The 22,689-nt window shown below is 42.8% G+C and overlaps 1 protein-coding gene across 3 annotated transcripts in view; it reads left to right on the top strand.

The window, feature by feature from the left end:
- The window catches only part of LOC118372757 (unconventional myosin-XVI), a 260,749-nt gene that overhangs the window by 193,236 nt on the left and 44,824 nt on the right, over window positions 1-22,689 (top strand). For all 3 annotated transcript variants that reach the window (XM_052522327.1, XM_052522326.1, XM_052522328.1), the window contains exon 27: window positions 1,993-2,198. In XM_052522327.1, coding sequence (XP_052378287.1) covers window positions 1,993-2,198 — 206 coding nt within the window. The remainder of the gene's footprint in view (window positions 1-1,992; window positions 2,199-22,689) is intronic.

The following is a 22,689-nucleotide window of genomic DNA, read 5'->3' as shown; positions in this document are numbered from 1 at the left end:
GCACAAACCCACCATCGCTGGACCAGACAGGAATGGCAAAAGTGCTCTTCATTGACGAGTCGCGGACATCCTCCTCCCTCATGTGGTAAGACAGGAATGTCAGTGCTCAGCCAAGGCCAGCGAAGAGCCCGGATCTCAAACCCATTGAGCACGTCTGGGACCTTTTGGATCGGAGGGTGAGGGCTAGGGCCATTCCCCCCAGGAACTTATAGGTCCCTTGGTGAAAGAGTGGGGTAACATCTCACCGCAAGAACTGACAAATCTGGTGCAGTCCATGAGGAAGAGATGCACTGCAGTACTTAATGCAGCTGGTGGCCACACCAGATACTGACTGTTACTTTTGATTTTAACCCCCCCTCTGTTCAGGGAGAAATTATTCAATTTCTGTTCGTCACATGTTTGTGGAACTTGTTCAGGTCATGTCTCAGTTGTTTAATCTTATGTTCATGCAAATATTTACACATGTTAAGTTTGTTGAAAATAAACGCACTTGACAGTGAGAGAATGTTTATTTTTTTGTTGAGTTTAGTTGTGGTGAGTCCCTGTAATCCTAGATTCAGATCATTCAGGTGAGAAAAAACATCACCCAGATAGGCCAGTCGTGTGAGAAACTCGTCATCATGCAAGTGGTCAGACAAGTGAAAATGATGGTCAGAACTTTAAACTCGTCTCTCAATTCAACATAAACGCTTGTAAAAGCGTTACATGGTTGCTGACCATATCGTTGCATAATGCAGACAATACACAAGGGTTCCTTGGCCTTGCTTTAATAAGAAAATAACAATTTTCACTGTAGTGTCCAAAATGTCTTTCAAGCTGTCAGGCATTCCTTTGGCAGTAAGAGCCTCTCAGTGGATGCTGCAGTGTAACCAAGTGGCGTCGGGGGCAACTGCTTGCACGCTCGTTACCACTCCACTATGTCTCTCTGTCATGGCTTTTGCGCCATCAGTACAGAAACCAACACATCTTGACCACCGAAGTCCATTTGATGTCACAAAACTGTCCAGGGCATTAAAAATATAATCTCCTGTTGTCCTAGTTTCCGGTGGTTTGCAGAAGAGGATGTCTTCCTTAATTGACCCCCATAAATGTAAGGGACATATACCAGGAGTCGTGCCAGGTCCGCCATGTCTGTTGACTCATACAGCTGTAACGCATATAATTCACTGGCTTGTATGCAAAGCAGTAATTGTTTCAAAACACGTCCTGCCATGTCACTGATGAGTTGTGAAACAGTGTTGTTTGATGTAATCCTTGTCTGTATAGTTTTTTTTGGCTTTTCCCCCAGTATTGTCCCAGCCATATTCGCGGTAGCAGGGAGAGTTAAGTCTTCCACAATAGCATGGGTCTTGCCTGTACTAGCCACTCAGTAGCTCAGCATATAAGACGCTTCTAGCCTTCTATCTGTTGCTTTTATACATGTCTTACTACTCGAAAGTCGTCTTTATTCTCACTCAAAAAACTTCTGTGGCTGAATTTTCAAAATGTCATGTTTAATTTCAAAATGTCTGTGCAAGAGTGAAGGTTTCCTGCAAAAGAGTAACAGTTAATGTGATTGGATGTTAATTATTTGACTAGGCTTCCTGCATTCGACATTGTGTTGTTCACTCAACACTAGATGTTCTCATTTTATTTTGGGCAGAGAAACGAGACCACTCAGGCAAGAAAAAAAACTCACCCAAATGTACAGCCCTGTTTGAAAATATAAATCTACTGTTTGAAAATAATATTTTTTGTTGAAAAATGTGAATCACATTTTTATTTGTCGTTCCCCCGACGGCATTCCGTGTACCCCTGGGGAATACCTGATCTAGACGGATAAATGGAACCATGTTGCCATGAAGCTGATACCAACACCAGTGCTGTGTTGATGTGGCAAGGAGTGAAGAATTGGGTCAACTCAAATGCTTAGGGAACATGAATTTTAACATGAAACAATCTCTCTCTCCCTCTATCTCTCCATCTCTCCCCCCTCACCCCTCCTCCTTTCAGAACTCTTTGTCAGATGTGGTCAGTAAGCTACAGGCGTGTACCCCTCACTTTGTGGAGTGTGTGCGCCCCAACAGCAGGTGCACGGCGGACTGCTTTGACAGTTTCCACGTGTCTACCCAGCTTCAGTACGTAGGGGTGCTGGAGATGGTCCAGATGATCCGCTATGGCTACCCTGTACGCCTGCCCTTCAACGGCTTCCTCACCAGGTAAGTGGCACAATACATTACAGGCTGCTCCTGTTGAACTAGACATAGTACAAAATATATTACAATGATCCATAATGGATTGATCTTGGCCTCTGAGGTGTGATTCCATTTAGGCCCCTATCCGATCTCTTTAAATCTCTGAACAACTGGGATTGGGAAATTGTCTGAAAATCGGAATAAATCTGATAGTTGAAAACAAGATGGTTATGGGTCCACCTTGCCTTGCAATAAGACTTGGGTAGCTTCCATTATATGCTTCCACCTATCCAATCTTTACAGATCTGTGAAGACTAAAGGGGTAGTGGCTAGGGGAAGGGGCTATGGGCTGAAATGGAACCAGGCCTGTGAGTGTGATGGGTCACTGTGGCCTCTGTGTAGGGGTCTGTGTGATAGGGGGGATGGAAGCACCATAGGGAAGATCTTAAAGACTCTGCCTTCCCTCTGCCTTATCACTTCAAATGGGCCTTTTACGGCACACATTTTACTGTTGCTGGGTTCCCCCCCACACAAACACTCATGCACACACGCACACAGACACACAATGGTCAGGTGGAAGTGATCTACTTAATGGTTCTTCAGGTCTGTGTGACCTGGACAGAATTACAGTCAATCTTTACATAGAGACAACATGTCTCTCTCGCTCTCTCTCTCGCTCTCTCTGGCTCTGGCTCTTTCATAGCTAACTGACAGGTCACTGTGATCCTTAATGTAGCAAGCACAAAGTGGTCTCAATCAACAACACTAATCTCATAAAGGATGTCTTGAGGAGATGGGAAACAGTGTGTGTGTGTGGGATGGGTGCAGTGTTCATTTTGTCGACAATAACTATGATGAAAAACACTCATCAACTACCTCTTTTTCCTGACGAAAATGTATGACGATAACGAGACGAGATGGATTGAAAAAAAAAACTATTACCAGGTGATTTTCATTTTAGTTAACGGAAAGACAAGGACTCCATGTGAGAGTAAAGGTCATTAAATTTGACATTAAGATCCATTTCATCAGTTTTGTCCAATCATAAGCATGCATCTCTTTGCAGAATATATAATTCAATCCTCTCATTGGCCGATAACTTCTTTCTGTTGCGCAGGCTGATTTAGTTAATCTAGCTCTCCCACACAGATTCAATCACTCATCTCAGTCTCTCTTTTGAACTGATGCACAGCCAGGACACTTCAATTGTAACAAACTAACCTCAATTAGAAACAATAATGTATTTGATAATCTTTGCTTTTATATCGGTTATTTTTGCTCTGATCACATCAGAAGCTCTATTTTGCCATGTGAGCTGTCATCTGTTTGGCCCTCTTGCTGTTAGCAATAGCAAGTTGTTGTTGTTTTCCTATTGGAAAAACAAATGCTTTTTGCTGAACATTAGGAGTGTAGAAATTCTTCTGGCATTGTTGGAAAGCTAATATTCTCCCCTTTTCAATGAAATCACTGTTATATACCACCCTCTGATAGTTATGATGGGGAGAAAATCAGAGCTAAATTGTTTAACCTGTAGGATGTGCAGTTGAAGTTGGAAGTTTACATACACCTTAGCCAAATACATTTAAACTCAGTTTTTCACAATTCCTGACATTTAATCAGAGTAAAAATTCCCTGTCTTAGATCAGTTAGGATCACCAATTTATTTTAAGAATGTGAAACATCAGAATAATAGTAGAGAGAATGATTTATTTCAACATTTATGTCTTTCATCACATTCCAGTGGGTCAGAAGTATACATACATTCAATTAGTATTTGGTAACATTGCCTTTAAATTGTTTCACTTGGGTCAAACGTTTCGGAAAGCCTTCCACAAGCTCTCCACAACAAGTTGGGTGAATTTCGTCCCATTCCAACTGACAGAGCTGTTGTAACTGAGTCAGGTTTGTAGGCCTCCTTGCTCGCGCACACTTATTCAGTTCTGCCCACAAATTTTCTATAGGAATGAGGTCAGGGCTTTGTGATGGCCACTCCATTACCTTGACTTTGCTGTCCTTAAGCCATTTTGCCACAACTTTGTAAGTGTGCGTATGGTCATTGTCCATTTGGAAGACCCATTTGCGACCAAGCTTTAACTTCCTGACTGATGTTGCTTCAATATATCCATATAATTTTCCTTCCTCGGGATGCCATCTATTTTGTGAAGTGCACCAGTCCCTCCTGCAGCAAAGCACCCCCACAATATGATGCTGCCACCCCCGTGCTTCATGGTTGGGATGCTGTTCCTCGGCTTGCAAGCCTCCCCATTTTTCCTCCAAACATAACAATGGTCATTATGGCCAAACAGTTCTATTTTTGTTTCATCAGACCAGAGGACATTTCTCCAAAAAGTACGATCTTTGTGAACATGTGCAGTTGCAAACCGTAGTCTGGCTTTTTTATGGCGGTTTCGGAGCAGTGGCTTCTTCCTTGCTGAGTGGCCTTTCAGGTTATGTCGATATAGGACTCGTTTTACTGTGGATATCGATACTTTTGTACCTGTTTCCTCCAGCATCTTCACAGGGTCCTTTGCGGTTGTTCTGTGATTGATTTGCACTTTTCGCACCGAAGTACAATCATCTCTTGGAGACAGAATTTGTCTCCTTCCTGAGCAGTATGACGGCTGCATGGTCCCATGGTGTTTATAGTTGTGTACTATTGTTTGTACAGATGAACGTGTTACCCACAGGCGTTTGGAAATTGCTCCAAAGGATGAAACAGACTTGTGGAGGTCTACAATTTATTTTCTGAGGTCTTGTCTGATTTCTTTTGATTTTCCCATGATGTCAAGCAAAGAGGCACCGAGTTTGAAGGTAGGTCTTGAAATACATCCACAGGTACACCTGCAATTGACTCAAGTGATGTCAATTAGCCTATCAGAAGCTTCTAAAGCCATGACATCATTTTCTGGAATTTTCCAAGCTGTTTAAAGGCACAGTCAACTTAGTGTATGTAAACTTCTGACCCACTGGAATTGTGATACAGTGAATTGTAAGTAAAATAATCTGTCTGTAAACAATTGTTGGAAAAATTACTTGTGTCATGCACAAAGTAGATGTCCTAACCGACTTGCCAAAACTATAGTTTGTTAAACTTCTTAGGGCTTAACGGGATCGATATGACAACAGCCATTGAAAGTGCAGGGGGCCATATTCAAAACAACAGACAACTCGTAATTAGAATTCTTCAAACATACATGTGTCTTCTACCGTTTTAAATGATCTCTTGTTGTTAATCCCACCACAGTGTCTGATTTCAAATAGTCTTTACAGCGAAAGCACCACAAACGATTATGTTAGGTCACCACCAACACACAGAAATATTTTGCCATTTTTCCAGCCAAAGAGAGGAGTCACAAAAAGCACAAATAGAGATAAAATGAATCACTAAGCTTTGATGATCTTCATCAGATGACAATTATAGGACTTCATGTTACACAATACATGTATGTTTTGTTTGATAAAGTTCATATTTATATAAAAAAAATCTCAGTATACATTGGCGCGTCACGTTCACTAGTTCCAAAAACATCATGTGATATTGCAGAGAGCCATGTCATTTTACAGAAATACTAATTTCAATGTCGATAAATACAATTGTTAGACATGGAAATATAGATATTGCTCTCCTTAATGCAACCGCTGTGTCAGATTTTTTTTTTTACGGGAAAAAGCAAACCATGCAATAATCTGAGAGGACGCTCAGAAAATAAATACAATTATCCGCCATGTTGGAGTCAACAGAAATCAGAATTTGCATTATAAATATTCCCTTACCTTTAACGATCTTCATCAGAATGCACTCCCAGGAATCCTAGTTCCACAATAAATGCTTGATTTGTTCGATAATGTCCATTATTTATGTCCAAGTAGCTATTTTTGTTAGCGCGTTAAGTACACAAATCCAAACACTCGTGCAGGTCCATCCGAACGTTGGACGAAAACTTCCAAAAGTTATATTACAGTTCGAAGAAACTTGTCAAACTAAGTATAAAATCAATCTTTAGGATGTTGTTATCATAAATCTTCAATGAAGTTCCAACCGGAAAAGTCCTATGTCTGTAGAGAAGCCATGGAACGCAGGTCACTATCATGTGAAATGCGCATGACCAGGACCTGGCTCTCTGCCAGACCACTGACTCAAAGAGCTCCCATCTGGCTCCACAACACAGTAGAAGCCTCATTCAAGTTTCTAAATATGGTTGACATCTAGTGGAAGTCCTAGGAAGTGCAACTTTATCAATGTCCCACTCTATTCAATAGGAGCTGGGTTGAAAATCGACCAACCTCAGATTTTCCACTCCTGTTTCGATTTCTTGCCTGCCATATGCGTTCTGTTTTACTCACAGACATCATTCAAACAGTTTTAGAAACTTCAGAGTGTTTTCTATCCAATACTAATAACAATATGCATATATTAGCAACCGGGACTGAGGAGCAGGCCGTTGACTCTGGGCACCTTTCATCCAAGCTACTCAATACTGCCCCTGCAGCCATAAGAAGCAAGAAATGTGTTGAGTGGTTGAAAAATGAGTTTTAATTACTCCAACCTAAGTGTATGTAAACTTCCGACTTCAACTGTATATATGTTAATTATGACTGGCATTCGTTAAATAAAATGTTGCCAGCTAAGGTATGCTAAATAATAGCAGGCCTAGTTGTACAAGTCTATCTGAATGTGCACATGTAAATCAAGAGGTACAGTAACATTCAAAAGATTGGACACAACTTCTAATTCCAGGGTTGTTCTTTATTTTCTACATTGTAGAATAATAGTGAAGAGATCAAAAATATAAAATAGCACATATGGAATCATACAGTAACCAAAATAGTGTTCGACATATTTAAATTTAAGGATGTTCACAGTAGCCACCATATGCGTTCTGTTTTACTCACATACATCATGCCTTGATGACAGCTTTGCACAATCTTGGCATTCTCTCAACCAGCTTTATGAGGTGGAATGCATTTTAATTAACGGGTGTGCCTTGTAAAAAGTCCATTTGTGGAATTTCTTTCCTTCTCAATGCGATTGAGCCAATCAGTTGTGTTGTGATAAGGTACAGTAGGGGTGGTATACAGAAGATAGCACTATTTGGTAAATGACCAAGTCCATATTATGGCAAGAACACCTCAAATAAGCAAAGAGAAATGACAGTCCATCATTACTTTAAGACCTGAAGGTCAGTCAATGCGAAACATTTTAAGAACTTTGAAAGGTTCTTCAAGTGCAGTCGCAAAAACCATCAAGCGCTATGATGAAACTGGCTTTCATGAGGACCGCCTCAGGAAAGGAAGACTACTGTGTCTTTGTGAGACTCAGAGTAGGTGAATGGATTATCTCCCCATGTGCGGTTCCCACCATGAAGCATGGAGGAGGAGGTGTGGAGGTGCTTTGCTGGTGACACTCTGTCATATATTTAGATGTAAAGGTACACATAACTTAGTGGAACTATCATTTTATTTTGAACAGGACAATAACACAAAACATCTCCAGGCTGTGTAATAGCTATTTGACCAAGAAGGAGAGTGATGGAGTGCTTAAAGTGTTTAACACTTTTTTGGTCACTACATGATTCCATAATGTGTTATTTCATATTTTTGATGTGTTCACTATTATTCTACAATATAGAAAAGAGTAAAAATAAATAAAAACACTTGAATGAGTAGGCGTTCTAAAACTTCTGGCATCCGACTCATCCCAAACCATCTCAATTTGGTTGAGGTCAGAGGATTGTGGTGGCCAGGTCATCTGATGCAGAACTCCATAAATCTCTGTCTTAGTGAAATAGCCCTTACACAGCCTGGAGGTGTGTTGGATCATTGTCCTGTGAAAAACAAATGACAGTCCAGCTAAGCCCAAACCAGATGGAACGGCGTGTCGCTACAAAATGCTGTGGTAGCCATACTGTTTTGTGTGCATTGAATTTTTATTCAATCGCAGACAGTGTCACCAGTAAAGCACCCCCGCACCATATCACCTCCTCCTTCATGTTTTACAGTGGGAAATACACAGGCTGAGATCATCCTTTCATCCCCCCCGCGTCTCACAAAGACAGCGGTTGGAACCAAAATATCAAATTTGGACTCCAGACCAAAGGACAAATTTCCACCGGTCTAATGTCCATTGCTCGTGTTTCTTGGCCCAAGCAAGTCTCTTCTTCTTATTGGTGTCCTTTAGTAGTGGTTGCTTTGAAGCAATTTGACCATGAAGGCCTTATTCACACAGTCTCCTCTGGTCATTTGCTGTTGAGATGTGTCTGTTACTTGAACTCTGTGAAGCATTTATTTGGGCTGCAATTTCTGAGGCTGGTTGCTCTAATGAACTTATCCTCTGCAGCAGAGGCAACTCTGGGTCTTCCATTCCTGTGGTGTTCCTCGTGAGAGACAGTTTTATCATAACGCTTGATTGATTTTGTGACTGCAAGTAATGATGGACTGTCGTTTCTCTTTGCTTATTTGAGCTGTTCTTGCCATAATATGGACTTGGTGTTTTACCAAGTAGGGCTAACTTCTGTATACCACCCCTACCTTGTCACAACACAAACGATTGGCTCAACCGCATTAAGAATAAAATCAATTCCACAAATTGACTTTTAAGAAGGCACACCTGTTAATTTAAATGCATTCCAGGTGACTACCTCATGATGCTGGTTGAGAGAATGCCAAGAGTTTGCAAAACTGTCATCAAGTCAAAGGGTGGCTATTTGAAGTATCTCAAATATAAAATACAGTGCTGTGAAAGTGTTTGCCCGCTTCCTGATTTCTGATTTTGTTTTGCTCATTTGTTACACTTAAATGTTTCAGATCATCAAACAAATGTTTATATTACACAAAGATAACCCAAATAAACACAAAATGCAGATTTGAAGTAATCATTTTATTTTTTAAGCGAAAAAGGTTATCTGAACCTTCATGGCCCTGTGTGACAAAGTAAATGCCCCCCCTTGTTAAATCATGAATTTACTGTGGTTAATCACATTTTTTGGAAAGCTGAGTTCGATTTCACTAGCCACACCCAGGCCTGATCACTGCCAGACCTGTTGAATCAAGAAATAACTTAAATAGAACCTGTCTGACAAAGTTAAGTAGGCCAAAAGATCTCAAAAAGCAAGACATCATGCCGCGATCCAAATAAATTCAGGGACAGATGAGAAACAAAGTCATTGACATCTATCAGTCTGGAAAGGGTTACAACAAAGCCATTTCTAAAGCTTTGGGACTCCAGTGAACCACTGTGAGAGCCATTATCCACAAATGGAGAAAATTTGGAACAGTGCTGAACCTTCCCAGGAGTGGCCGGCCTACCAAAATTACCTCAAGAGTGCAGCGACAACTAGTCCAAGAGGTCACAAAAGAACCCACAACAACATCTAAGGAACTTCAGGCCTCACTTGCCTCAGTTAAGTTCAGTGTTCATAACTCAACCATAAGAAAGAGACTGGGTAAAAATGGCATCCATTGCAGAGTTCCAAGGCGAAAACCACTGATGACCAAAAATAAAATAAAGGCTCGTCTCACTTTTGGCAAAAAAAAACATATTTTGGGAAAATATTCTGTGGATTGACGAGACAAAAGTATAACTTTTTGGAAGGTGTGCGTCCCGTTACATCTGGCGTAAAAGTAACACAGCATTTCAGAAAAATACCCTGGGGCGGCAGGGTATCCTAGTGGTTAGAGTGTTGGACTAGTAACCGAAACCACAAGTTCAAATCCCCGAGCTGACAAGGTACAAATCTGTCGTTCTGCCCCTGAACAGGCAGTTAACCCACTGTTCCTAGGCCGTCATTGAAAATAACAATTTGTTCTTAACTGACTTGCCTAGTTAAATAAAGGTAAAATAAATAAAAATTGTACATTTGTTGGATGATCTGAAACATTTAAGTGTGACAAATGTGCAAAAAATAAGAAATCAGGAAGGGGGCACTTTTTCACAGCACTGTATATTTTGATTTGTTTAACACTATTTTGGTTATTGCATGATTCTATATGTGTAATTTCATAGTGTTGATGTCTTCACTACTATTCTGCAATGTAGAAAATAGTCAAAATAATGAAAAACCTTGAATGAGTTGGTGTTCTAAAGCTTTTGACTGGTACTGTACGTGTGCAAGTCTGTAACATGTCAGAGTAACTTTCTGAAGAGGTTCATAGTGTCCTCCAGTAAACTTGATCATTATATCTCAATTTTTTCTTCCTTTCCCTTTTATTTGTAATCCCCTTCATCCCTTTTATCACACCTAATCTCTCCGTTATTACTGGTTATTCCTGTCTGCTTCTTGGATATACTGTACATGTATTTTAGTCATTGTGAAAGAGGGAGAGAGAGTTTTTCTTCCATTCGCACCTCTTTCTTTGATTCCCAGAATCATTCCTCACTACTGAGAAGAGGTGTATGGTTGAGCTCCCTCCATCTCTCTTTCTCATCCACCTCTCTCTCTTTCTGTCCCTTATGCCTCTCTATCTCCCTCCTCCACCCTCTCCCCATCTCTCCCTCACCATATCAATAATTTCAAAGGGCTTTATTGGAATGGGAAACATATGTTTACATTGCCAAAGCACGTGAAATAGACAATAAACAAAAGGAAAATTAACAAGGGAACTTCTCTGGGACGCCAATTTCAAAACAACAGACATCTCATAATTAACATTCCTCAAACATACAAGGATTATACACCATTTTAAAGATACACTTCTCATTAATGTCTGATTTCAAAAAGGCTTTACGGCGAAAGCACACCTTGCGATTATGTTTGGTCAGCGCCAAGTCACAGAAAAACATACAGACATTTTCCAAAGAAGGAGAGGTGTCACAAAACTCAGAAATAGCATCATAAATATTCACTTACCTTTGATGATCTTCATCGGAATGCACTCCCAGGAATCCCAGTTCCACAATAAATGTTTGTTTTGTTCGATAAATTCCATCATTTATGTCCAAATACCTCCTTTGTGTTTGTGCGTTTTAGCCCAGCAATCCAACTGCTCAATGCGCGATCACTTAGTTCAGACGAAAAGTCAAAAAAGTTATATTACAGTTCGTAGAAACATGTCAAACGATGTATAGAATCAATCTTTAGGATGTTTTTATCATAAATCTTCAATAATGTTTCAACCGGACAATTCCTCTGTCTTTAGAAATGAAAAGGAACACAGCTAACTGAGCTCATGGCATTCTGCCAGACACTTGGTTGAAACAGATCTTATTCACTCCCCCTTCACAGTAGAAGCCCGAAACAAGGTTCTAAAGATTGTTGACATCTAGTGGAAGCCTTAGGAAGTGCAATATGACCCCATAGACACTGTATATTGGATAGGCAATGACTTGAAAAACTACAAACCTCAGATTTCCCACTTCCTGGTTGGATTTTTTTCTCAGGTTTTTGGCTGTCATATGAGTTATGTTATACTCACATACATCATTCAAACAGTTTTAGAAACCTCAGAGTGTTTTATATCCAAATCTACTAAGTATATGCATATTCTAGCTATTGGGCCTGAGTAGCACGCAGTTTACTCTGGGCACCTTATTCATCCAAGCTACTCGATACTGCCCACCAGTCCCAAAGAAGTTAACAATTAACAGTAAACATTACTCTCACAAAAATATTAAAGAGTATAGAGATTTAAAATGTTAAATTATTGTCAATGTTGTTACATTGTGCAAATAGTTGAAGTATGAAAGAGAAAATAAATAAACAGATCAATTTAGATTGTATTTACAATGCTGTTTGTGCTCTGCTGGTTGCCCTTTTCTTGTGGCAACAGGTCACACATTTTGCTGGTGTGGTGTTACACTGGTAATTCACCTAATACTAAAGTCCATTCGGAAAGTATTCAGACCCCTTGACTTTGCATATTTTGGTACGTTACTGCCTAATTTTAAATGGTAATAAATGTTTTTTCTTCCCTCATCAATCTACACACAATACCCCACAATGACAAAAGCAAAACAGTTTTTTAAAACAGTTTTGCTCATGTATAAAAAAAACTGAAATGTCACATTTACATAAGTATTCAGACCCTTTACTCAGTATTTTGTGGAAGCACCTTTGGCAGCGATTACAGCCTTGAGTCTTCAAGGGTATGATGCTACAAGCTTGACACACCTATATTTGGTGAGTTTATCCCATTCTTCTCTGCAGATCCTCTCAAGCTCTGTCAGGTTGGATGGGGAGGGTCGATGCAGAGGTATTTTCATGTCTCTCCAGAGATGTTCGATCGGATTCAAGTTCGTGCTCTGGCTGGGTCACTCAAGGACAGTCAAAGACTTGTCCCGAAGCCACTCCTGCGTTGTCTTGGCTGTGTGCCTAGGGTGGGTTTCCTGTTGGAAGGTGAAGGTTTGCCCTAGTCTGAGGTCCTGAGCACTCTGTAGTGGGTTTTCATCAAGGACCTCTACGTACTTTGCTCTGTTCATCTTTCCCTTGATCCTGACTAGTCTCCCAGTCCCTGCCGCTGAAAAACATCCCCACAGCATGATGCTGGCACCACCGTGCTTCACTGTAGGGATGGTGCCAGGTTGCCTCCAGATGTGACGCTTGGCATTCAGGCCAAAGAGTTCAATCTTGGTTTCATCAGACCAGAGAATCTTGTTTCTCATGGTCTGAGAGTCCTTTCGGTGCCTTTTAGCAAACACTAAGCGGGCTGTCATGTGCCTTACTAAGGAGTGTCTCCCGTCTGGCCACTCTACCATAAACGCCTGATTGGTAAAGTGCTGCAGAGATGGTTGACCTTCTGGAAGGTTCTCCCATCTCCACAGATGATCTCTGGAGTTCTATCAGAGTGACCATCGGGTTCTTGGTCACCTCCCTGTCTAAGGCCCTTCTCCCCCGATTGCTCAGTTTGGCCGGGCTGCCAGCTATAGGAAGAGTCTTGGTGGTTCCAAACTTCTTCCATTTAAGAATGATGGATGCCACTGTGTTCTTGGGGACCTGCAAATGCTACAAAAAAATGGTACACTTCTCCAGATCTGTGCCTCGACACAATCCTGTTTCGGGGGTCTACGGAAAATACCTTCGACCTGGTTTTGGTTTTCGACTGTGGGACCTTATAGAGACAGGTGTGTGCCTTTCCAAATCATGTCCAGTCAATTGAATTTACCATAGGTGGACAGTCAAGTTGTAGAAACATCTCAAGTATGATCAATGGATACAGGATGCACCTGAACTCAATTTTGATTCTCATATCAAAGGGTCTGAATACTTATGTAAATAAGATATTTCTCTTTCTTATTTTTAATAAATTAGCAAAAAGAAGAAAAAAAAGGTTTTCGCTTCGTCATTATGGGCTTTTTTTTGTAGATTGATGAGTAATACAATTAATGTAATCAATTCATGAGTAAGGCTGTAACGTAATGAAATGGAAAAGGTTGAGGGGTCTGAATAGTTTCTGAATACACTGTAGATATGGGAGTTTATCAAGATTGTATTTGTTTTCAAATTCTTTCTGGGTCTGTGTGATTTGAGAGAAAAATGTGTCTCTGATATGATCCTACAGTTGGTAGGAGGATAGCAAGTGCAGCTCGGTTACCACCTAATTTTGTGGGCAGTGGGTACTTAGTCTCTTGAGAGCCAGGTCTGCCTACAGCTGCCTCTCTCAATAGCAAGGCTATGCTCACTGAGTATGCACACAGTCCAATCTTTCCTTAATTTTGGGTCGTTCACAGTGGTCAGGTATTCTGTTACTGTGTACTCTCTGTTTAGGGCCAAATAACTTTCCAGTTTTCTTTTGTTTTTTGTTGATTCTTTTCAATGTGTCAAGTAATTATCTTTTTGTTTTCTCATGATAAGGTTGGGTCTAATTGTGTTGCTGTCCTGGGGCTCTGTGGGGTCTGTTTGTTTAAAAAAAAATATATTTCGCCTTTATTTAACCAGGTAGGCTAGTTGAGAACAAGTTCTCATTTGCAACTGCGACCTGGCCAAGATAAAGCATAGCAGTGTGAACAGACAACACAGAGTTACACATGGAGTAAACAATTAACAAGTCAATAACACAGTAGAAAAAATGGGCAGTCTATATACAATGTGTGCAAAAGGCATGAGGAGGTAGGCGAATAATACAATTTTGCAGATTAACACTGGAGTGATAAATGATCAGATGGTCATGTACAGGTAGAGATATTCGTGTGCAAAAGAGCAGAAAAGTAAATAAATAAAAAAACAGTATAAAAACAATATGGGAATGAAGTAGGTGAAAATGGGTGGGCTATTTACCTATAGACTATGTACAGCTGCAGCGATCGGTTAGCTGCTCGGATAGCTGATGTTTGAAGTTGGTGAGGGAGATAAAAGTCTCCAACTTCAGCGATTTTTGCAGTTCGTTCCAGTCACAGGCAGCAGAGTACTGGAACGAAAGGCGGCCAAATGAGGTGTTGGCTTTAGGGATGATCAGTGAGATACACCTGCTGGAGCGCGTGCTACGGATGGGAGTTGCCATCGTGACCAGTGAACTGAGATAAGGCGGAGCTTTACCTAGCATGGACTTGTAGATGACCTGAGCCAGTGGGTCTGGCGACGAATATGTAGTGAGGGCCAGCCGACTAGAGCATACAAGTCGCAGTGGTGGGTGGTATAAGGTGCTTTAGTGACAAAACGGATGGCACTGTGATAGACTGCATCCAGTTTGCTGAGTAGAGTGTTGGAAGCCATTTTGTAGATGACATCGCCGAAGTCGAGGATCGGTAGGATAGTCAGTTTTACTAGGGTAAGCTTGGCAGCGTGAGTGAAGGAGGCTTTGTTGCGGAATAGAAAGCCGACTCTTGATTTGATTTTCGATTGGAGATGTTTGATGTGAGTCTGGAAGGAGTGTTTGCAGTCTAGCCAGACACCTAGGTACTTATAGATGTCCACATATTCAAGGTCGGAACCATCCAGGGTGGTGATGCTAGTCGGGCATGCGGGTGCAGGCAGCGATCGGTTGAAAAGCATGCATTTGGTTTTACTCGCGTTTAAGAGCAGTTGGAGGCCACGGAAGGAGTGCTGTATGGCATTGAAGCTCGTTTGGAGGTTAGATAGCACAGTGTCCAATGACGGGCCGAAAGTATATAGAATGGTGTCGTCTGCGTAGAGGTGGATCAGTGAATCGCCCGCAGCAAGACCAACATCATTGATATATACAGAGAAAAGAGTCGGCCCGAGAATTGAACCCTGTGGCACCCCCATAGAGACTGCCAGAGGACCGGACAGCATGCCCTCCGATTTGACACACTGAACTCTGTCTGCAAAGTAATTGGTGAACCAGGCAAGGCAGTCATCCGAAAAACCGAGGCTGTTGAGTCTGCCGATAAGAATATGGTGATTGACAGAGTCGAAAGCCTTGGCGAGGTCGATGAAGACGGCTGCACAGTACTGTCTTTTATCGATGGCGGTTATGATATCGTTTAGTACCTTGAGTGTGGCTGAGGTGCACCCGTGACCGGCTCGGAAACCAGATTGCACAGCGGAGAAGGTACGGTGGGATTCGAGATGGTCAGTGACCTGTTTGTTGACTTGGCTTTCGAAGACCATAGATAGGCAGGGCAGGATGGATATAGGTCTATAACAGTTTGGGTCCAGGGTGTCTCCCCCTTTGAAGAGTGGGATGACTGCGGCAGCTTTCCAATCCTTGGGGATCTCAGACGATATGAAAGAGAGGTTGAACAGGCTGGTAATAGGGGTTGCGACAATGGCGGCAGATAGTTTCAGAAATAGCGGGTCCAGATTGTCAAGCCCAGCTGATTTGTACGGGTCCAGGTTTTGCAGCTCTTTCAGAACATCTGCTATCTGGATTTGGGTAAATGAGAACCTGGAGAGGCTTGGGTGAGGAGCTACGGGGGGCGGAGCTGTTGGTCGAGGTTGGAGTAGCCAGGCGGAAGGCATGGCCAGCCGTTGAGAAGTGCTTATTGAAGTTTTCGATAATCATGGATTTATCGGTGGAGACTGTGTTTCCTAGCCTCAGTGCAGTGGGCAGCTGGGAGGAGGTGCTCTTGTTCTCCATGGACTTCACAGTGTCCCAGAACTTTTTGGAGTTGGAGCTACAGGATGCAAACTTCTGCCTGAAGAAGCTGGCCTTAGCTTTCCTGACTGACTGCGTGTATTGGTTCCTGACTTCCCTGAACAGTTGCATATCACGGGGGCTATTCGATGCTATTACAGTCCGCCACAGGATGTTTTTGTGCTGGTCGAGGGCAGTCAGGTCTGGAGTGAACCAAGGGCTGTATCTGTTTTTGGTTCTGCATTTTTTGAACGGAGCATGCTTATCTAAAATGGTGAGGAAGTTACTTTTAAAGAATGACCATGCATCCTCAACTGACGGGATGAGGTCGATGTCCTTCCAGGATACCCGGGCCAGGTCGATTAGAAAGGCCTGCTCACAGAAGTGTTTTAGGGAGCGTTTGACAGTGATGAGGGGTGGTCGTTTGACTGCGGCTCCGTGGCGGATACAGGCAATGAGGCAGTGATCGCTGAGATCCTGGTTGAAGACAGCAGAGGTATATTTGGAGGGCCAGTTGGTCAGGATGACGTCTATGAGGGTGCCCTTGTTTACAGAGTTAGGGTTGTACCTGGTGGGTTCCTTGATGATTTGAGTGAGATTGAGGGCATCTAGCTTAGATTGTAGGACTGCCGGGGTGTTAAGCATATCCCAGTTTAGGTCACCTAACAGAACAAACTCTGAAGCTAGATGGGGGCGATCAATTCACAAATGGTGTCCAGGGCACAGCTGGGAGCTGACGGGGTCGGTAGCAGGCGGCAACAGTGAGAGACTTGTTTCTGGAGAGAGTAATTTTCAAAATTAGTAGTTCAAACTGTTTGGGTATGGACCTGGAAAGTATGACATTACTTTGCAGGCTATCTCTGCAGTAGACTGCGACTCCGCCCCCTTTGGCAGTTCTATCTTGACGGAAGATGTTATAGTTGGAAATCTCTGAATTTTTGGTGGCCTTCCTGAGCCAGGATTCAGACACGGCAAGGACATCAGGGTTAGCAGAGTGTGCTAAAGCAGTGAGTAAAACAAACTTAGGGAGGAGGCTTCTGATGTTGACATGCATAAAATCAAGGCTTTTTCGATCACAGAAGTCAACAAATGAGGGTACCTGGGGACATGCAGGGCCTGGGTTTACCTCCACATCACCCGCGGAACAGAGAAGGAGTAGTATGAGGGTGCGGCTAAAGGCTATCAAAACTGGTCGCCTAGAGCGTTGGGGGCAGAGGATAAGAGGAGCAGGTTTCTGGTCATGGTAGAATATATTCAGGGCATAATGCGCAGACAGGGGTATGGTGGGGTGCGGGTACAGCGGAGGTAAGCCCAGGCACTGGGTGATGATGAGAGAGGTTGTATCTCTGGACATGCTGGTTGTAATGGGGTGAGGTCACCGCATGTGTGGGAGGTGGGACAAAGGAGGTAACAGGGGTATGCAGAGTGGATCTAGGGGCTCCATTGTGAACTAAAACAATGATAACTAACCTGAACAACAGTATACAAGGCATATTGACATTTGAGAGAGACATACAGCGAGGCATACAGTAATCACAGGTGTTGAATTGGGAAAGCTAGCTAAAAACAGTAGGCGAGGCTAATCAGCTAGCACAACAAACAGCAGGTAAAATGGCGTTGACTAGGCAACTGGGCCGACAGATAAACAAACAAGCAGAATGGAGTACCGTGATTAATGGACAGTCCAGCGTGCGTCAGCTATGTAGCCAAGAGATCAGTGTCCAGGGGGCAGCGGTGGATGGGCAGGGAAGCTGGGCTGGCGAGTGTTATCCAGGTTTTTAAAAAACTAACAATGACTAAATAGCTTGTAGCTTGTTAGCTGGTTACCGTCTGGAGGTTCTTGAGTGTGTCATAAAAATAAAATAAAAATTAAAAGTAATAGCGATTCCGTATCACAGTGGGTGACGCAGGTTTCCGGAAGGTATAAACAAAATAAAAATCAAAAAGAGATAGAAAGTAAATGGGTTCAGAGTGTTTGGGATGCGGTGATTCAGATGGTTAGCAGGCCTGTGCTAACAAGCTAACAGTTCGTAGGCCCGGGCTAGACAAGCTAGCCGTTAGCAGGCCGAATTAGCAAGCAGGGAGATAGCGAGGGCTAGAGAGTTAACCTTTGGAGGACGTCGCGATGGGGTGAGTCTGTTTATTCCTCTTCATGCGGTGACATCGACAGACCGGTCGTGGGCCCGGGTAATTGTAGCCCAGGAGTATGCTACAGGTGCTCTAGTACGCTAGGTGAGCTGGAGACACAGCGGTTCAGAAAGCTCGCGGGCCTTGGCCAGCAGATGGATCTTTGGCGATGTCGCAACGAAAAAGCCTGTTGAAACCACCTCGGACGATTATGTCGGCGGACCAGTCGTGATGGATCGGCGGTGCTCCGTGTCGGCAATAAAGGGTCCAGGCCAATTGGCAAAAGAGGTATTGTTGGACCTCTTCGGCTAGTCGGGAGATGGGCTTAGCTCGAGGCTAGCTCAAGGCTAACTGGTGCTTGCTTTGGGACAGAGACGTTAGCCAGGAGTAGCCACTCGGATTGCAGCTAGCTAGTTGCGATGATCCGGTGTAAAGGTTCAGAGCTTGCGATAGGAATCCGGAGATGTGGTAGAGAAAAAGCAGTCTGATATGCTCTGGGTTGATGTCGCGCTGGTGTCCTAGTTAGCTTTGAAGACCGCTAGCAGTGGCTAACTGAGTACTAGCTAGTAGCTAGTTAGCTGGCTAGCTTCTGATGGGGGTTCCGGTTCTAAAGTAAAGTATAGAAAAAGCAGATCCGTACCACATTGGGTGATGCGGGTTGCAGGAGAGTATATTCAGCTCTAGTTGGAAAGTGAGATTAAAATATGTACGAAATATATACGGAAAAAAAAACGAGGAAAACTATATTTACACTATATTTACACCAGACAAGACAAAACACACGTCCGACTGCTACGCCATCTTGGAATAGTGTTTGTGAGCAGAGTCCCCATACCAGCTGGCAGAGGATTCTTCTCCAGGTTCATCTCTCTGTAGGTGAGGGCTTTGTTTTGGAAGGTTTGAGAATCACTTAGTTTAGGTGGTTGCAGAATGTAATTGCTCTTTTCGGAATTTAGAAAATGATCAGGAATCGTCCTAATTCTGCTCTGCATGCATTATTTGGTATTTTACATTGTACACTGAGGATGTTTTTGCAGAATTCTGCATGCAGAGTCTGAATTTGGTGTTTATTCCATTTTGTTAATTCTTGGTTGGTGAGCGGACCGCAGACCTCACAACCATAAAGGGACATAGGTTCTATAACTGATTCTATAACTGAAGTATTTTAAGCCAGATATAATAATAATAATATATGCCATTTAGCTGACGCTTTTATCCAAAGCGACTTACAGTCATGTGTGCATACATTCTACGTATCCTAATTGGGAGGTCAAATTTGATGTTCCTTTTGATGGTGTAGAAGGCCCTTCTTGCCTTGTCTCTCAGATCGTCCACAGCTTTGTGGAAGTTACCTGTGATGTTGATGTTTAGGCAGAGGTAGGTATAGTTTTTGTGTGCTCTAGGATAACGGTGTCTAGACAGAATTTGTATTTATGGTCCTGGCAACTGGACCTTTTTTGGAACACCATTATTTTTGTCTTACTGAGATTAACTGTTAGGGCCCAAGTCTGACAGAATCTGTGCAGAAGATCTAGGCAAATATCACTCCGTGTCCCTCTCTCTCCCTCTCTCTCTCTGAGGATAAAGAGATTACCGTGTACATTCCTGCCAGATAATAAGAGAGGACACACACACACTGGTCACATGACCTCTCAAAAGTTTCCACTACCCCTGACGGAGTAAACACCATTGTGCTCTCAGAAGTCCTGCCAGGACACACTTATACCCTCACACACACAATCCATGCACACACACACACACACACACACACACACACTCTTTCTCTCTCTCTCTTTCATTCTCTTTCTCTTTCTTTCCTATGTCTCTCTCTCTCTCTCTCTCTCTCTCTCTCTCTCTACTCTGCATGCAGACACACAGTGTTATTACTGTCTAAAGTAATATCACTGTGCATACACAATTTATTCTCAACCAAGTTTGATACAAGCACACACACATTTGCCCCTGGTTTGTAATGGTGGGCTGTTAGTCTTTGATGATAGACTAGGTTTTCCTCTTAAAATTGTGGAATGCTCATTAGCTAATGATTACTGCCAGATTAACTCAGTACGTTATCACTTATAAATAAGTGTCTTATTGTTAACTCATTGTTATAAACAGTGTAATATGCTACTAACATATTTAAACAGTCCAGTCACGCGGAGTTGAGGGACAACAGAAAGAAAGGATGCAGAGAATGGCTGGTTGATTGGATTTTAATTTTAGGCAAGTCAGTTAATTAAGAACAAATTCATATTTTCAATGACGGCCTAGGAACAGTGGGTTAACAGCCTTGTTCAGGGGCAGAACGACAGATTTTTACCTTGTCAGCTGGGGATTGGATCTTGCAACCTTTCGGTTACTAGTCCAACGCTCTAACCACTAGGCTACCTGCCGCCCCGGGATGAACAGTGAATGGATATGGATGGTGGGATAATAGACAGATCTGTATGCAGCCAAACTCTACTCTGTACCACCAGAGTTGTTTTGATGGAGGTCCATTGTAGAGTCTAATCTGTTGTTGGCAGAGCTGTAATTGAATGATGCCTGGTGTGTGTGTGCGTGGGTGTACGTGTGTGATTGTATGAAGAGCAGTGGGTTTAGGGAGACATGGGATACAAAGTGGTGTGTTGCTTGTTTTTATGGGACTGTGTGTGGTTGTGTGTGTGTGGGGGGTGATTGGGTGTATGGGCGACAGTTAGGTTAGCATCACAAAGGGGTGCCAGCCCCCCGGTGAAGTTGGGTTGTCTGGCGCTGGGGTGTGTCTGAGTCTGTGTGTCGGTGTCCGGGCGTTGGTGGTTGGTCAGACTGATTGTGATGGTAATATACTAGCCTTTGGCTGCTTGTCTGAGCGCCAGGCCAATTTGCATGACTTTTGTGTTTGGCTCTGAATAACCTGTTTGCTCTGTATGTTAATCATCATTCCCAATCCCTGTGTGTGTGTGTGTGTGTGTGTGTGTGTGTGTGTGTGTGTGTGTGTGTGTGTGTGTGTGTGTGTGTGTGTGTGTGTGTGTGTGTGTGTGTGTGTGTGTGTGTGTGTGTGTGTGTGTGTGTGTGTGTGTGTGTGTGTGTGTGTGTGTGTGTGTGTGTGTGTGTGTGTTGTACATTTGCTAATACGTGCGTGTTGTGTGCATGTCTATTCATGCTTGTCTGGGTTTCCAGTCTGTTGTGTATGTATGTTTGTGTATCCCTGTGCAGATGGGTAGAGTGGGCTCTGAAATTGTTGACAAGCGTGATAGATTACCAAAAATCTAGCAATGGTGGATTTGGGGTTGAAATTAGAACAAGCAGAAAATAACCCCATACCTACTATAAAATATAGTGGTGGATCTTTGATGTTACTGGGATATTTAGCTTCCACTGGTCTTGAGGCCCTTGTTAAGGTCAACGGCATCATGAACCTTACCCAGTACTAGGATATTTTAGCCAAAGACCAGGTTGCCTCTGCCGGGAGGCGGAAACTTGGTATCAAGTAGATCTTCCAGCAAGACAATAACCCCAAGCACAAATCCACAATGAAAAACATATTTGGTCACAAAATCAAGGGTTTATTTGGACAGGGAAGCTAAAATGTTTAATTTGGCTCTATACTCCAGTATTTTCGATTTGAGATCAAATATTTTGAGGTGACAGAGCATGTTCATGCATATCTGTTTTACCATTTAGAAATGAATGGACTTTATGTATCTAGTCACCATTTGAAGGTGTCATAAGTATTTGGACAAATTCACTTGGTAAAGACAGAATAAAGTCTCCAGGACCCGATTTGGAAGCTCCTCTATTCCTGTTTTTTGAGCATGTTTTGTGCCTGTTTAGCTGTGTGTGTGTGTGTGTGTGTGTGTGTGTGTGTGTGTGTGTGTGTGTGTGTGTGTGTGTGTGTGTGTGTGTGTGTGTGTGTGTGTGTGTGTGTGTGTGTGTGTGTGTGTGTGTGTGTGTGTGTGTGTGTGTGTGTGTGTGTGTGTGTGTGTGTGCGTGTGTGCGTGTCTGTCTTTGTCTCTGCGCACGCGTGCTTACACTCCAAGGCCATGTTTACTTAAACATAGAAAGAGGAGTCTGCAGAGTCACAAAGAGTCCATTCACCCTGGCCTGTCTGTCTGTCTGACTCTCTCTCTCTCTCTCTCTCTCTCTCTCTCTCTCTCTCTCTCTCTCTCTCTCTCTCTCTCTCTCTCTCTCTCTCTCTCTCTCTCTCTCAACATACGTTTAGAATGAATGGATGGATGCAGCCATGGATGGTGGGAGGGATGTCGAGTGTAGGGTGGACGAAAATGCAGACTTCAGAGATCTCTCATTATTTCCCTCACCTTCTCGCTCTCTCTGATTCTTGTTTTTTCCCTATCAGTGTTTTTCTCTAATCTCTCTCTCTCTCTCTCTCTCTCTCTCATCCTCTCCTCTCCCTCATTCTTAGTGTTTCTGTATTTCCACT

This window comes from Oncorhynchus keta, chromosome 7 (assembly GCF_023373465.1).
Source record: "Oncorhynchus keta strain PuntledgeMale-10-30-2019 chromosome 7, Oket_V2, whole genome shotgun sequence".
Taxonomy (NCBI): domain Eukaryota; kingdom Metazoa; phylum Chordata; class Actinopteri; order Salmoniformes; family Salmonidae; genus Oncorhynchus; species Oncorhynchus keta.
The sequence above is the reverse complement of the archived record's forward strand: the minus strand, read 5'-3'. Positions and strand labels throughout refer to the sequence as shown.